General features: G+C 47.0%; 1 protein-coding gene across 1 annotated transcript in view; it reads right to left on the bottom strand.

The window, feature by feature from the left end:
• SLC7A10 (solute carrier family 7 member 10) overlaps positions 1–12,758 on the bottom strand; it is a 33,136-nt gene extending 20,378 nt beyond the window's left edge. The window contains exon 1 of the mRNA XM_070952676.1: positions 12,566–12,758. Within this exon, the coding sequence (XP_070808777.1) occupies positions 12,566–12,758 (193 nt within the window). The remainder of the gene's footprint in view (positions 1–12,565) is intronic.
• Between the last annotated feature and the right edge of the window lie 3,150 nt (positions 12,759–15,908).

The raw sequence follows: 15,908 nt of genomic DNA, 5'->3' as shown, positions 1-15,908 counted from the left end.
CTCCATATGAAACGGAGATATTTGAGTCTAGGTTTCCATCTTCTAAATAAGATTGATTCTTTATGTGCCATCAAGATGGTGTCAACTATTACCAGCCATAAATAAGCCTAAATATAATTCTTAGGAAAATGGAATCTAATGCTTGTTAAGGCTTGATATTGATAAAAGTTTAGTTGACGTAAGCTGCTAAACTAGCATCCAAAATCATAGTATGACTGGAGTTGCAAAATATGCTTGTCCTAAGCCACTCTTTGCCATGACAAACCATAGGTGCACCTTAAATATTCAAGAATTTTGAGCAGGCAAGAAATGTGTCAGACATGATAAAGCCTATAAAGCTTTCGACACATTTGCTTACGTTTTAACCAGAATTTAACTTTGTATCCCCAACAGTCTCCGTTGTTGATTATCACCGACCAAGCAAACAAAAATAACGCAAAAATCTTTTCTTTGCTCAAAAATACTTCGCTAATGTTCTTCAAAGCCAAGATGAGTGAGTATGGGTAGAATTGGCAAACACAGCAGTTGGACATATTTGATCTTAAAGAAAGCCCTTTTTGTTCCCAGCGATTTTGAGAAATTCCGCCGTAAATCATTCCAGACCCAGTCATTCATCGGACAGCATGACTCTCTGTAACACTGCCAAGGTGAAGAAGACCTTAGATGATCTCCCACAGAATGCCTGATTGTCCAATACAGTATAGCCACTTACAATAAATACAAGATGGTTCAGCGAGTGATACTTTGTTGGGGAAAAGAGAACATACTGTGAGTAGCTTGAGTTTAGTGGTTGTTGTGGTCCGCCAGCAGCCTGCGGAGCTGGCAACGGAGTCAGACAGTGAGGAGGCTGGGGAGGACAATGGGCCAGTCCTGGAGTCAGGGGAAGGCCCGTCGGAGGCAGAGATGGGGCCAGGGCCATTTGGGAGTGATGCGCGGACTCCGGAGCCTCCAGAGGCGGATAGCAGAGAGGCAGAGGAACAGGAGGAGCCTGTCCCTAGTGCACGCATGCGAAGAGCTGCCAGAAGGAAAGAGCAGCTAAAGCAAAAAGGACGGCTCAGGAGTAAGGCCAGGAGATGATTGGCCCCTCCCAGAAGTCTTAAAAGAGGAGCAACAGCTCTTGGGATCTTTGTAGGAAAGCAATGTTGTTACATTTGTTTCTTGTCGGCGTCCCTTGCTTCTGAACTTTGTGGGGTTTTGCCAAGAAAAGCCTTTGGCAGGGTGCCAAAGAAGACAAAGGTTGGTGATAAGGCCGAAGGACTGTTTATGAAGTTTTGGAATTAATTTGGACTAAGCTGAGAATGAAGTAATTCTCAGCTATTCTAATAAAATATGTTTGTTTAGGACTGATTGTGTCTGGTAATAACTACGTCACAACTTGCGCCTACGTCACAACAGTGGTGCTCATGTTCTTTGTTTCAATGAATAAGCATGTTTTTTTTTTTTATTAAGAGATCCTTCAGCTACAGCTTGGAATGACAGCCTTTGCCCTGGTGAATTCTGAAGCATTTTTGTTGTATGGGTATACTGTGTATACACGTACAATGACAATAAAGTTATTATTATTATTATTATTATTATTATTATTATTATTATTATTATTATTATTATTATTTATTGGTTAATCTTTAGTGAGATTCACAGCCTTTGAGGCTGGTTAATAGCTCAGCAGCTCGAGTCCTAACCAAGGACCTAGGAACTTTAAGGTATCGTCGGAGGATGTAAGCTGTTCCGAGTAAGGTGGTTTTTTGTAGAGTCAAAATGTTCAAGTCTGGCAAATTTAGAATTTCTAAATAGCGGGGTAGCCCTTTGGGTATTGCTCCGAGGGCTCCAATTACAATCGGGACAACACACGATTTTCTTTTTCCATTATTATTATTATTATTATTATTATTATTATTATTATTATTATTAATGTACCAATGACATCCATGACCATGAAGATTACGATATCTGTAGGTTTGAGATAGCACCAAGTTTAGCAACGATAAAGATGCTTTAGGGCAGGATGTCCAATCTGGGCAACTTGTGAACGCCGACTCCCAGAATTCAACAGCCAGCATGGACACTCCTGCTTTAGGAAGCATGTTAGATAAGGTCCACCAGGAGCTAACTCTCCCAAGCCATTCTGATTTGCAACAAACCACTGTCCTTCCCCTGTCTGATTCTTATCTATGAGCCTCCTCTTCGTGTTGACAATCAGGTAGGCTTTTGACTCAATTCCTTGTCTTTTCTTTACTCAGAAGACTCTCAGCATTTGAGTACGGAGGAGTCCAGCTTTTAAAATATTACCTACCATTCAATCACATTCTTTGATATGAGCAGCCACATTCTTTGGAAGACACACATCTGCTTCAAAGACTGTCTCCAGAACTTCTGCATGGGTGTGTAAAACCTGCTTTGCTTCACTGGAAGTATTTTGTGTGCATACATCCATATGGACTGGACATACATGAAAGCCTTCCCCAAAAAATATGGCTGCTTTAAGTCTTGGAGGAGGGAGGGAAGTTTCATTCAGACCAACGTGCTTTCAAAGGCATCCCCTTCAAAGGTTTTGCACAGCCCTAAACCTTTTTTATCTAGATATGGCAAATCTAGACAGCTTACTAAAAAGCAGAGACATTACCCTGCCAACAAAAGTGTGTATAGTCAAGGCTATGGTTTTCCCAGTTGCAATGGATGGCTGTGAAAGTTGGACCATAAGGAAGACTGAGAAGGCCAAAGAATTGAGGCCTTTGAACTCTGGTGCTGGAGAAGACTCCTCCGAGTCCCTTGGACTGCAAGGCGATCAAACCGGTCAGTCCTAGAGGAGATCAACTCTGACTGCTCTTTAGAAGGCCAGATCCTGAAGATGAAACTCAAAGACTTTGGCCACCTAATGAGAAGGACTAACTCACTCGAGAAGAGCCTAATGCTGGGAACGATTGAGGGCAAAAGAAGAAGGGGACGGGGGACGGCAGAGAATGAGGTGACTGGATGGAGTCACTGAAGCAGTCAGCGTGAGCTTAAATGGACTCCAGAGGATGGCAGAGGACAGGAAGGCCTGGAGGAACGTTGTCCATGTGGTTGCGATGGGTCAGACACGACTTCACAACTAACAACAACAAAACCTCTTTTGAATTTAGCAATGTGAAGTCTGCACTTTGTTTACAGACAGGAGAAGCACATATCTTCCTGAGTTCGATCTAATTTTAACTTATCTTCTGTCCATTTTGCTTCGACACAGTTCTTAAATAACTCCTTCCTTTTGCTACAGGTCATTGTTCATTCTTCTGTTAGAAACACGTATGTTCTGTGATGTGTGTTTTAAGCTTCTTCCGAACCCTCTGCTTTTTCTTCTTCTTTCTGACATCCTGCTGCTCACACCTTGCCAAATTTGGGTGATGCGGCTTGCATTTTATTAGGAGGTTTTTAAAAAAAAAAATGTTTCACAGTTAGTCAAGGCGGGATACAGTCTGGGCAGTTATGCAAGGGAGTTTCTTGAGTTCAATCACCAAGTCAGGTCTGGCAAGCCAGAATAGGATCACTTTCAGCAAGTCACAAATGAGAGTGAATAAATCTATTGTCAACATTTCCCCTCCTCCCCCTTTTTTTTTTAAAAAAAAATCAAATCAGTGGTAATCTCCTTGGAATCTATCCTTCCCTGTTTAATTATTTTGCAATTTATTTTTAAAACACTGCCCTTACGAAAAGGAGTCATGATGTAAAATACTGGGGAAAGAAACACGACTGCACAAAATAGAATCCTTCTTCCAGAGTGTTTCAATATTATTTTATTTATTTATTTATTTATTTATTAATCAAATTTCTATACCGCCCTACTCCCGAAGGACTCAGGGCAGTGAACAGCCAAGATAAAATACAGATAATACAAATATTAAAAAATCCCTTAAAATTATTAAATATTTCGGCCGAAACACAGATTAAAACACCCAATTTGTAAAATCACGAATTAAAAAATTTAAAAATTTAAAAGATGGGAGTTAGGCCAGGCCAGCTTGCTGAAATAGAAAAGTTTTGAGAGCACAGCGAAACGTGCGCAGGTCCGGGATCTTCCGTATCTCTGGGGGGAGCTCGTTCCAGATGGTAGGTGCCCCAACAGAGAAGGCTCTCCCCCTGGGGGCCGCCAGTCGACACTGTTTGGCCGACGGCACCCTGAGGAGCCCCTCTCTATGGGAGCGTACTGGTCGGTGAGAGGCTATTGGTAGCAGAAGGCGGTCTCGTAGATATCCCGGTCCGATGCCATGGAGCGCTCTAAAGGTGGTAACCAAAACCTTGAAGCGCACCCGGAAGACCACCGGGAGCCAGTGCAGCTCGCGCAGGAGGGGGGTCACATGGGAGCGCCACGTCGCTCCCATAACCACCCGCGCGGCCGCATTCTGGACCAGCTGGAGCCTCCGGGTGCTCCTCAAGGGGAGCCCCATGTAGAGAGCATTGCAGTAGTCCAAGCGGGAAGTAACGAGAGCATGAGTTAAAACTAAAGCATGAGTTATTAAAACTAACAAGGTATATAAGAGGAGACTTAACTCCTGGCGACTCCCTGGATATGTCTCTGCACTTTTTTTGGACAGGATTTCAGAAGTGGTTTGTCACTGCCTCCTTCCTAGGGTGGAGAGAGAGAACAGCCCAAAGTCACCCAGTTGGCTTCATCCCTAAAGCAGAACTAGAACTCACAGTCTCCCAGTTTCTAGCCTGTGAAGTTCTGATCATTAGAAGAGCAAAGGTGGGGAAAAAAATTAGTGCCGATAAAAGAGAATATTTGTAGCCCAGGATTAAACTGTGGTCTCTGAGCTCGGTGGTTTTCTTGCAGACGTTACATTGCCTAATTAGGTAACATCAGTGCCCTGATGATGTTACCTACTTTGGTAATGAAATGTCTGCAAGAAAACTATCAAGCTCAGAGAGCACCAGAAATTAGCACCTTCAAAAACAATCCCCCCCAAATGTGTCCACAGCACTTCTCCTTCTGTACCTGCTTCATTTCAAATGGGCTCCCAACGAAACACCCTTCTCCCAAAGACCTCAGGTAGGAAATTGTAAAATCCTTGGCTTTACACAAAGGTCTGCTTGATGGTCTGATTTCTGAAAGTTCAAGTCCGACCTTCAGCACTGAGCTGGAAAGTCAAAATACTGCCAGCTGCTGCCGTGCTTTTCAATCACATGGGCAACATGAGATTAATTAGTCTTAAGTCCAAATTTATTAATTTCCTCCAAGGCTTCACTCAGGGCCAACAGGCTTGATTCCTTCCAGTTGCAGTGGCATTTGAGGGCACTCTAAAGAATTCTTGCCAAGTTCTTAATTTTTTTTTTCAATAGGGCACCTAACCGTGTATCCAAGATCTGTAATGAGGCAGGGGGGAATCGAGCCTGAAAGATCTGCAATGAGGCAGGGGGAAATTGTATTTCCTAACAGTTTGCCTAACAATGTATGGCTGTGAAAGTTGGACCATAAGGAAGGCTGAGCGCCAAAGAATTGAGGCCTTTGAACTATGGTGCTGGAGAAGACTCCTGCGAGTCCCTTGCACTGCAAGGCGATCCAACTGGTCAGTCCTAGAGGAGATCAACCCTGACTGCTCTTTAGAAGGCCAGATCCTGAAGATGAAACTCAAATACTTTGACCACCTAATGAGAAGGAAGGTCTCATTGGAGAAGAGCCTAATGCTGGGAAAGATTGAGGGCAAAAGGAGAAGGGGACGACAGAGAACGAAGTGGCTGGATGGAGTCACCGAAGCAGTCGGCGTGAGCTTCAATGGACTCCAGAGGATGGTAGAGGACAGGAAGGCCTGGAGGAACATTGTCCATGGAGTCACGATGGGTCGGACATAACTTCTCAACTAACAACAACAATAGTGTGCCTGGAATTTTTGTACCAAGTATTTTCATCTAGAGCACAAACAAGCTGTTCCTACAAGAAGCCAAAGTGCTTAAGCCTTCCAGGTGCTGAGCAAGATGACCTCTACGCATTCACACAAGACGTATCACCCTTTTCTAACGAGAAGAAAGTCAGACCTTGAAATGTGCAGTTCCTTTACGAATAGACTTCACGTTTGACTAGGAATTTGGAGTTGAAATGCGACTGTCAGTTTTGGAAGACCATTTTCTTTTTTTGCTTCTTCACTGCCACATATTTTAGCTGGGGAGGGGGTTGTAGTTGGAGCGGTCGAAAGTTAGTCATAACAACATTCCGTATTCAAGGACACTTTTGCCTGCGTCTGATGGAGACTACGTGAAGATTGTATCCAGTTGAGTGTGAAGAGTTGGTTGGACAATGTGATGTGCTGTGAACTGTCAGCTGGGTGTGGAAAACCTGGAAGCTTTCAGATTCGGGTTTTCCCAGATGTGCCAACATGACAGCTCTAATAAATTGGAACTTTGAGGAACCTCAAGCCTTGAAGGTTTATTTTGTGGGGGGGTCCTTGGAACCCTGCAAGTGACTTTCTTTTACAGCCCTGGTTTGGGATGATGGCAGTGTCAGCCCTGAAGATCCAAAGTAAAAGATGTCTTCCAGGACCTGCGTTGGGGATGTTACTTGGAACCCTGATAAGTGTTGGCATTGCCAATAAATCCCTGGCCATGGCTGCGGAAGTATAGGTAGTCCTCGATTTATGGCCACAATCTGGATTTTAATACAGAATTTAATCTGGAAGGTTCTTGAGAAAACCACAAGGCTCAAGTAGGACATGCTTAAGGAAGTCAGCCGAAGCGCTAAACTCTCATCTCTAAAAACACTCCTGCGCAACAGATGATGATTCACGGTCTGTAACAATTTGGTGACAAAAAAGGAAGGCAAGGATCAAACTTAGAACTCTTCGTGAATATTTTTAACAAGGCAGGAGTGGAAGAGAGGAAGAGATTAGTAATTATAATAAGCTATTCTCTGTTTCTTAGTGGAACATTCACCCAACTCAACAGATGTGGCTTTTGTAACAATGGTGTTTAAAAAAAAAAAAAACAATAGTAAGAAGCATGAACCTGGCTGAAAATTCAGGATGCAAGTCAGGGATGGACTTCAAAAATTTTAGCAAGGGGTTCTCTGCCTGGTTGCTGGGTGGCCGTGGCCTAGTCAGCCTCCTGCACCATGGTGGGAGGGGGGAGCATTTTTGCTCTCCCCAGCCTCTGGAGGCTTTTTTCGAGCCTCCGGGAGGGCGAAAACGACCTCCCCAGGTTCCAGGGGAGACTCTCTGGAGACTGGAAACAGGCCCATTTCCAGCCTTCCTGAACTTCCGGTAGGCCCGTTTTTTGCCCTCCCCGAGCCTCTGTGCGCACCCTGCACTTACCTGCATCCAAAACGGGCTGCATGGGGACTCCTGGGAGGGGCGGGATGGGGTGGGCAGGGACAGCCAGGAGTGGGATTTGGGAGTTCTCCGAACTGCACACAATCTTAGTTAGAGATTCTCCCGAACCCCTGCAAATCCCCAGCAACCCACCCCTGGTGCAAGTTGCATTTTCTTTCATGTCTCGTTTCCTAGTTATTAAGGGGATGATAGTTTTCTCTTTGGACACACATGTAGTCTGTCATGGACACATATGATAAGTTTATCATGGGTGTATTTCAAAACGCACTGAAGATGGCAATCCAGTAACAATAGCTAACAATGTAGGGAACTGTGGGGTCCTTAGTGCTTTTCCTAGCTTGACGGTTTTGTAGCAGATGTTTCATTACCAAACTAGGAATGTCATCCGTGCTGCATCAGTGCACTGATGACGTTAACTGGTTTGGTAATGAAATGTCTGCAAGAAAGCCACCGAGCTCAAAGAGCACCAAGAGCCCAAAGTTCAACCCTGAGCTACAAATATTCTCTTCTATCTGCACACATGAGCTCTGTGAAACTCTTACTAGTTTTTTCCCCTCACTCTGCTTGTCAGAAGAGGCCCTCTAGAATGGCTTTCTGTCCATGTTTTATGATGTACTCTGCCTAGAGCAGGTGTCAGCAACCTGCGGCTCCGGAGCCGCATACAGCTCTTTGGGCCCTCTGCCCCCCCACTCCTCGCCCTCCCCTCCCAGTCACTCCTCGCCTGGGGCAAATAAAGAGATGGGGAGAGAGAGAGAGAGATACAGACATACAGAGAGAGAGGGGGAGAGAGAAGGAGAGAGGGGGGAGGGAGGGAGAGAGATGTCAAAAGGGTTTTGTGGTTCCCGGTGTTTTTTTAACAACTGGTTCTCTGCCCTAATGACTGCCTGGGTAGGCTTGGTTGGGGGGGGGGGGTGTCATGTGACTGGTGGAAGTGAGTGATGTTGAGTTGGCCACACCCACCCAGGTTTTGTGGCTCCCAGTGTTTTCTTTTCTGTGGGAAACAGGTCCAAATGGCTCTTTGTGTGTTTAAGGTTGCAGACCCCTGGCCTAGAGTCATCTCAAAAAAAATTAAGAGAGTCAAATAAAAAATAATTATTAATAACGGTTGTATAAAGCCCTAATCGGCTTGGAGAGCCTTGGGCTTCCATTTGGTAGGATATGACTAGCATCCCATTCCAAATCTGAAAAAATGGCTACTTCTTTCCCCCAGTTGATTGAAAGAGGTTGTAACATTCTCGAAAGTAAACACTAGAACGCCAGACAGGAGTGGGATTTGGGGGTTCTCAGAACTGCACAGAATCTTAGCTAGAGGTTCTCCCGAACCCCTGCGAACTCCCAGTAGCCCACCCCTGGATTTACTCAGTAAAAACTGCATCACAATGAATTCACAGGCACACATGTCTACTTGTTTCTCTCTAGGGCTTAAAATAACAGCCTACTTTGCTACAGAAGCTTACCCAAAGACAATTAAAACACCCTGTGTTGGTGTGCTGCCTTGGAAAAAGCCCTAAATAGTCAACGGCAAAGCTGCTGTCACAAAAATCCAGCACTCCCAGGCTGGCAAAGACATTATTGGTGGCATTTACATAATTGGAATGATCAATCAGAGTAGGGCTCTGTCTCCCAAAACTGCCCTCTGAAGGATCTGCCCTTTTCCAGACGGCTCCCAAGATTTAAAAAAAGAAAAAAAAAAAAAAAAAAAGCAAAACAACTCTCAGATTCTGGGTTAATTTACCCCCCCCTCGGAGACCACCGTAACATCTTCACTCATTAGTGATGCTCACGTGATGGATTTAGATTTTAGAAAGTTTTAGAGAGGATTAACTGAAGCACGGCTCACTGACTTGACCAAAGTTTCTGACTTTCCACAACGAAATCCACTGGCTTGGTGTGCACAACAAGACCGGCTAAAACGTGGTGGACAAATTGTAGTTCAGATGGACAGTTACTGTTTTGAGACCCTCTGTTTACTTGCCTCCCCCTCCTAATCTGTGAGACCGCCTTTTGCCGCCAATAGCCTCCCACCGACCGGTTCGCTCGCACAGAGAGGGCCTCCTCAGGCTGCCGTCGGCCAGACAGTGCCGGCTGGTGACCCCCAGGGGGAGAGCCTTTTCTGTGGCAGCACCCACCCTCTGGAATGACCTGCCCCCTGAGATACGCACGATATCAGACCTCCGGACTTTTCGTCGGGCCCTGAAAACACACCTATTCCATCTAGCTGGGCTGGCTTGATCCCATCCTCTCAGTTTTAATTGAATTCGGTTTTAATTGGGTTGTTTTAAATCTGGGGCCGAAATTATTTAATTGTTTTTTAAACTGTTTTTAAATTTTATATGCAATGTTTTATCTCGGCTGTACACCGCCCTGAGTCCCGCAGGAGAAGGGCGGTATAGAAATAAAATAAAATAAATAAATAAAACAAACAAATAAATATCTGCCTTCACAAATGGAAGCATTATTAATCTAGGGGAAATGCAGACTATTGCAAGTCCATGTATGATCCGCTAAATAAATAAATCTGCATTCATAAATAGGAAACATTAACAGGGCAAAAAGGCGTTTGAGGATCTCCAAAAGCTACTTAAGGAGGCAAAATGGACTGCAGGAAGTTGTTAAACTGCCCCCAAAATCCAGTGGAGGACTGAACCACATGAGAAATGGCTCCAGGAGAAAGCAATGCGGTTGCCCATGGTTTGAATGGAATTTGGGGGCCCCAAACCCAGAAGGGGGGGGGTGGAGACGCTTTTCCAAATGGGTGGGGGGGTAAGACACCCCTGCTTGGGGGGTGGGGTTGGACTAGATGACCTACTAGGTCCCTTCCAACTCTGTTAATCTGTAAGAAGAGAAAAGAGGAGGGGGGAAATCCTCCTCCAAGCAGCCTACCCCCTCCCCTTTGTCCCCACCCCCACCCCTGCTTGGGGGGTGGGGATGGACTAGATGACCTACAAGACCCCTTCCAACTCTGTTAACCTGTAAGAAGAGAAAAGAGGAGGGGGGAAAATCCTCCTCCAAGCAGCCTCCCCCCTCGTCCCCCTCCTCTTTTAAAGGACCACGCGCCACCAAGAGCAACTTCCCAAACGGGGGGGGGGAGACCCTTTTCCAAAGGGAGGGGTGGAAGACACCCCTGCCTGGGGGGTCGGGGGTGGACTAGATGACCTACCAGGCCCCTTCCAACTTTGTTAATCTGTATGAAGAGAAAAGAGGAGCCCCTCCCCTCCCCCTTGTCCCCCTCCTCTTTTAAAGGACCATGCGCCACCAAGAGCAACTTCCCAAGTCAGGGGAGATGCTTTTCCAAACCGGAGAGGGGGGGAGGGAAGACACCCTTGCTTGGGGGGGTGGGGGTTGGACTAGATGACCTACCAGACCCCTTCCAACTCTGTTAATCTGTAAGAAGAGAAAAGAGGAGAGGGAGCCGGGGGAGACGCTTTTCCAAAGGGGGGGGGAAAGACACCCCTGCCGGGGGTGGTGGTGGTGGACTAGGTGACCTACCAGATCCCTTCCAACTCTGTTAAAATGTAAGAAGAGAAAAGAGGAGGGGGGGGAGAATCCTCCTCCAAGCAGCCTCCCCCCTCCCCCTTGTCCCCCACCTCTTTTAAAGGACTACCCATCAAGAGCAACTTCCCAAGGGGGGGGGAGACACTTTTCCAAACCGGAGAGGGGGGGAGGGAAGACACCCCTGCTTGAGGGGTGGGGGGTGGACTAGATGACCTACCAGACCCCTTCCAACTCTGTTAATCTGTAAGAAGAGAAAAGAGGAGGGGGGAAAATCCTCCTCCAAGCAGCCTCCCCCCTCCCCCTTGTCCCCCACCTCTTTTAAAGGACTACCCATCAAGAGCAACTTCCCAAGCGGGGGGGGGGGGGGGAGACAATTTTCCAAACCGGAGAGGGGGGGAGGGAAGACACCCCTGCTTGAGGGGTGGGGGGTGGACTAGATGACCTACAAGACCCCTTCCAACTCTGTTAATCTGTAAAGACTGAAAAGAGGAGAGGGAGCCGGCGAAGACGCTTTTCCGAAGGGGGGGGGAAGACACCCCTGCCGGGGGTGGTGGACTAGATGACCTACCAGGTCCCTTCCAACTCTGTTAATCTGTATGAAGAGAAAAGAGGAGGGGGGGAATCCTCCTCCAAGCAGCCTCCCCCCTCCCCCTTGTCCCCCACCTCTTTTAAAGGACTACCCATCAAGAGCAACTTCCCAAGCGGGGGGGGGGGGGGGAGACACTTTTCCAAACCGGAGAGGGGGGGAGGGAAGACACCCCTGCTTGAGGGGTGGGGGGTGGACTAGATGACCTACAAGACCCCTTCCAACTCTGTTAATCTGTAAAGACTGAAAAGAGGAGAGGGAGCCGGCGAAGACGCTTTTCCGAAGGGGGGGGGAAGACACCCCTGCCTGGGGGGGTGGAGGGTGGACTAGATGACCTACCAGGTCCCTTCCAACTCTGTTAATCTGTATAAAGAGAAATGAGGGGGGGGGAAATCCTCCTCCGAGCAGCCTCTCCCCTCCCCCTTGTCCCCCTCCTCTTTTAAAGGACCACGCGCCACCAAGAGCAACTTCCCAAGTCAGGGGAGATGCTTTTCCAAACCGGAGAGGGGTGGGGAAGACACCCTTGCTTGGGGAGTGGGGGGTGGACTAGATAACCTACAAGACCCCTTCCAACTCTGTTAATCTGTAAAGAGTGAAAAGAGGAGAGGGAGCCGGGGGAGACGCTTTTCCAAAGAGAGGGGGGGAAGACACCCCTGCCTGGCGGGTCGGGGATGGACTAGATGACCTACAAGACCCCTTCCAACTCTGTTAATCTGTATAAAGAGAAATGAGGGGGAGGGAAATCCTCCTCTGAGCAGCCTCCCCCCTCCCCCTTGTCCCCCTCCTCTTTTAAAGGACCACGCGCCATCAAGAGCAACTTCCTAAGCCGGGGGGAGACCCTTTTCCAAAGGGGGGGGCGGAAGACACCCCTGCTTGGGGAATGTGGGGTGGACTAGATGACCTACAAGACCCCTTCCAACTCTGTTAATCTGTAAAGAGTGAAAAGAGGAGAGGGAGCCCGCGAAGACGCTTTTCCAAAGGGGGAGGGAAGACACCCTTGCTTGGGGGGGGTGGGGGGTGGACTAGATGACCTACCAGACCCCTTCCAACTCTGTTAACCTGTAAAGAGAGAAAAGAGGAGGGGGAGCCGGGGGAGACGCGGGGGGGGGGAAAAGACCCCCCTGCCTGGGGGGTGGGGGTGGGGGAGGGTGATGTGGCGGGGGGTGGGGGTGGCTGCCCCCCCCTTCCTCACCTATGATGATGGCACAGGCGCTGACCAAGCCGATCTCTTTCTTGAGCGCCACTCGCTCCGTGTCCGGGCTGGGCGCTTGGGGGGCGCTTGGGGGGCTGTTGCCGGGAGGCGGCGGCGGCGGCGGCGATTGCGGAGCCGGCTGCTGAGCCGCGATGCTTTTCCGGAGAGTCCGCTGCTGGTTCTCCCCAGCCATCGCCTCCTGCCCGGCCGCTGGTGCGGATCTGCTGCCTTGGCCGCTGGGTCCGTTGGAGAGCTGGTGAGCGGAGGCGCATGCGCGGCTCTGGCCCCATCGCCCCGGCCAGAAACTTTTCTGGACTTCGGGTGTTCTGTGCGGGGGGGGGGGCGGGGGGGGGGGAAAGCAGAGGGAATGGAGGGGGGGGCTCCGTCTCTGGGGAGCTTCGGGGACGAGAGGGGCGAGGAGGGCCAGCAGGACCCCTCCTTTCCCCCTTGCCCTCTCAGGAAGCCGTCCTGCCGGGCTCAGCATCCTCCTGCCCCCGCCTTGCCAAGGAGGATGGCGCTGGCGTTGGGATGTTCCTGTCCAAAAGGGCCGTGAGGGTGAGGGGTGGGGGGGTGAGGAGACGAGCTCCGGCCCCCTCACTTCGACCGGGTGGTGTTTTGAATAGAATAGAATCACAAAAGTTGGAAGGGGCCTTGGAGGTCATCTAGTCCGACCTTCTGCTTAGGCAGGAAACCCTACAGCCCCTTTCAGACAAACGGTTAGCCAACCTCTTCTTAAAAACTTTCAGAAATGAATGTTATAATAGAAAGGTTTGAAAATAATTTTGAAGAGGCGAAAGCCAGAATTAAATAAATGACGAATGAGGATTATATTACAAAGATACTTAATAGACTGGTAATTAATCTGAGAAATTAGATAATTAGTAAGTAACGAATATGGTGAGGAAGCACAAAAGACTTGCAACCTTGATAGTACAGTGGTTTAGTGCACCCTGTTATTAACACAGCTGCCTGCAATTTCTGCTGGTTCGAATCTCGCCAAGGCTCAAGGTTGACTCAGCCTTCCATCCTTTCAAAGGTAGATGAAATGAGGACCCAGATTGTGGGGGCAATAAACTGACTTTGTATAAATATACAAATACAAAAGTATGAAGGCTATTGCTTAACGCATTGTAAGCCGCCCTGAGTCTCCGGAGAAGGGCGGCATATAAATCAAATTAAAAAAAAAAAAAAAAACCCGACCGACACACTGTTTGCAATTGTATGGATGATGGATTTATGTTTTATGTTTTGTTTTAAAAATAAAAAAAAAATTCTTTCAAAAAAGAAAAAATCCCAAAAACCTCCAGTGCTGGAGCATTTACAACTTCTGGAGGCATTAATTGTTCTAACTGTTAGGAAGTTTCTCCTTCATTCCACGTTGCTTCTCTCCTCGATTAGCTTCCATCCAATGTTTCTTCTTTTGCCTTCTGGGGCTTTGGAAAATAAGTTTCCTCATTTTGGGGACAGCTCCCTCAAATACTGGAACACTGCTATCCTAGCACTCCGGTCCTTCTTTTCTCTAGAGTAGCCATACCCAGTTCCTACAACCAGTCTTCGTGTGTTTTAGTCTCCAGGCCTTTAAAGAAGCTGAATTCCTTGCTTCCATCGCCACTGCTGTATCTTCCTCTGGGCCCATCAGCCGATTTCCAAACTCAAGGCTTCCATGGTTGACCAACAAGCGATGATGAGATTTGTAGGCCAGCCTGTCCATGGAGACTTCCTGGCTGGTGAAGGCAGCCTCAGGCATGGGGAGAAGGGAGGAGAGATCTGCGGTTCCCTTTCTCGTTCCTCTCTGCGCTTAGGAGGCCAACATGAACTGGAAGCAGCAGAATCAGCCAAGAGGAGAACGAATGCCAGGGCTTGGCGATGAGCCCCTCTTGGCATATGAACCTGGGCGAAACTCTGATGAGGCTGAATTCTTGGTCCCAGTTTTCCAGCTATCAAGACAATCAAAGAAGGACTGGAGGCCAGGATGGGCAATTAGATTTTAGCTTTATTTATTTTTTTTAGCTCTGAGGAGGTTCTGGGTTGGGTGAGGCTTGAAGAAGCACTGGGTGGGGTGGGGCCGGGGTTCAAAACAGGTGAGACGCCTGTTTCTCTTTTCTCTTTCTCTGGAGAAGGTTCAGAGCTTTTGTCTCGCGGTTTGGATTTCTTGAAAAGGAGGAACGAAATCAGGTCCCAATCAGTGGTGGGATTCAGCCAGTTTGCACCACTTCGGGAGAACCGGTTGTTAACTTTCTGAGCAGTTTGGCAAACTGGTTGTGGGAAGAAATCATTCGGGCAGAGAACCGGTTGTTAAATTACTTGAATCCCACACCACTGGTCCCAATCCAGGTGCAGAAAAAACAATGACTACCAACCTGCCTTCCATTGAGGACCTGTATACTGCACGAGTCAAAAAGAGGGCTGTGAGAATATTTACAGATCCCTCGCATCCTGGACATAAATTGTTTCAACTCCTAACCTCAAAACGATTGTTGTTGTCTAGTTGTTCTGCACACCAGAACAACTAGACACAAGGACAGTTTTTTTCCCGAACGCCATCACTCTGCTAAACAAATAATTCCCTCAACACTGTCAAACTATTCACATTAGGCTGCGTTACTATTACTATTAGTCTTCTCATCGTTCCTATCACCCATCTCCTCCCGCTTATGACTGTATGACTTGTAACCTTGTTGCTGATATCCTTAAGATTTATATTGACTGTTTCCCTGTGACTATCATTAAGAGTTGTACCATATGATTCTTGATGAATGTATCTTTTCTTTTATGTACACTGAGAGCGTATACACCAAGGCAAATTCCTTGTGTGTCCGATCACACTTGGCCAATAAAGAATTCCTATTCTATTCTATTCTATTCTATTCTATTCTATTCTATTCTATTCTATTCTATTCTATTCTATTCTATTCTATTCTATTCTATTCTATTCTTCTCTTCACTTCTACTCTATTCTTCTATTCTATTTTTTCTTTTCTTTTCTTTTCTATTCTATTCTTCTCTTCTTCTCTTCTCTTCTCTTCTATTTTTCTCTTCTCTTCTCTTCTATTTTTCTTTTCTTTTCTATTCTATTCTTCTATTCTTCTATTCTATTTTTCTTTTCTTTTCTGTTCTGTTCTGTTCTGTTCTGTTCTGTTCTGTTCTGTTCTATTCTATTCTATTCTATTCTATTCTATTCTATTCTATTCTATTCTATTCTATTCTATTCCATTCCATTCCATTCCATTCCATTCCATTCCATTCCATTCCTTTCCTTTCCTTTCCTTTCCTATCCTATCCTATCCTATCCTATCCTATCCTATCCTATCCTATCCTATCCTATCCTATCCTATCCTATCCT

The sequence above is a fragment of the Pituophis catenifer genome, unplaced genomic scaffold, assembly GCF_029215685.1.
Source record: "Pituophis catenifer annectens isolate HBS135680 unplaced genomic scaffold, rPitCat1.0.hap2 SCAF_13, whole genome shotgun sequence".
In the NCBI taxonomy this organism is placed as follows: Eukaryota; Metazoa; Chordata; class Lepidosauria; order Squamata; family Colubridae; genus Pituophis; species Pituophis catenifer.
Note: the sequence above shows the minus strand (reverse complement) of the source record. Positions and strands in the feature narration are given on the sequence as shown.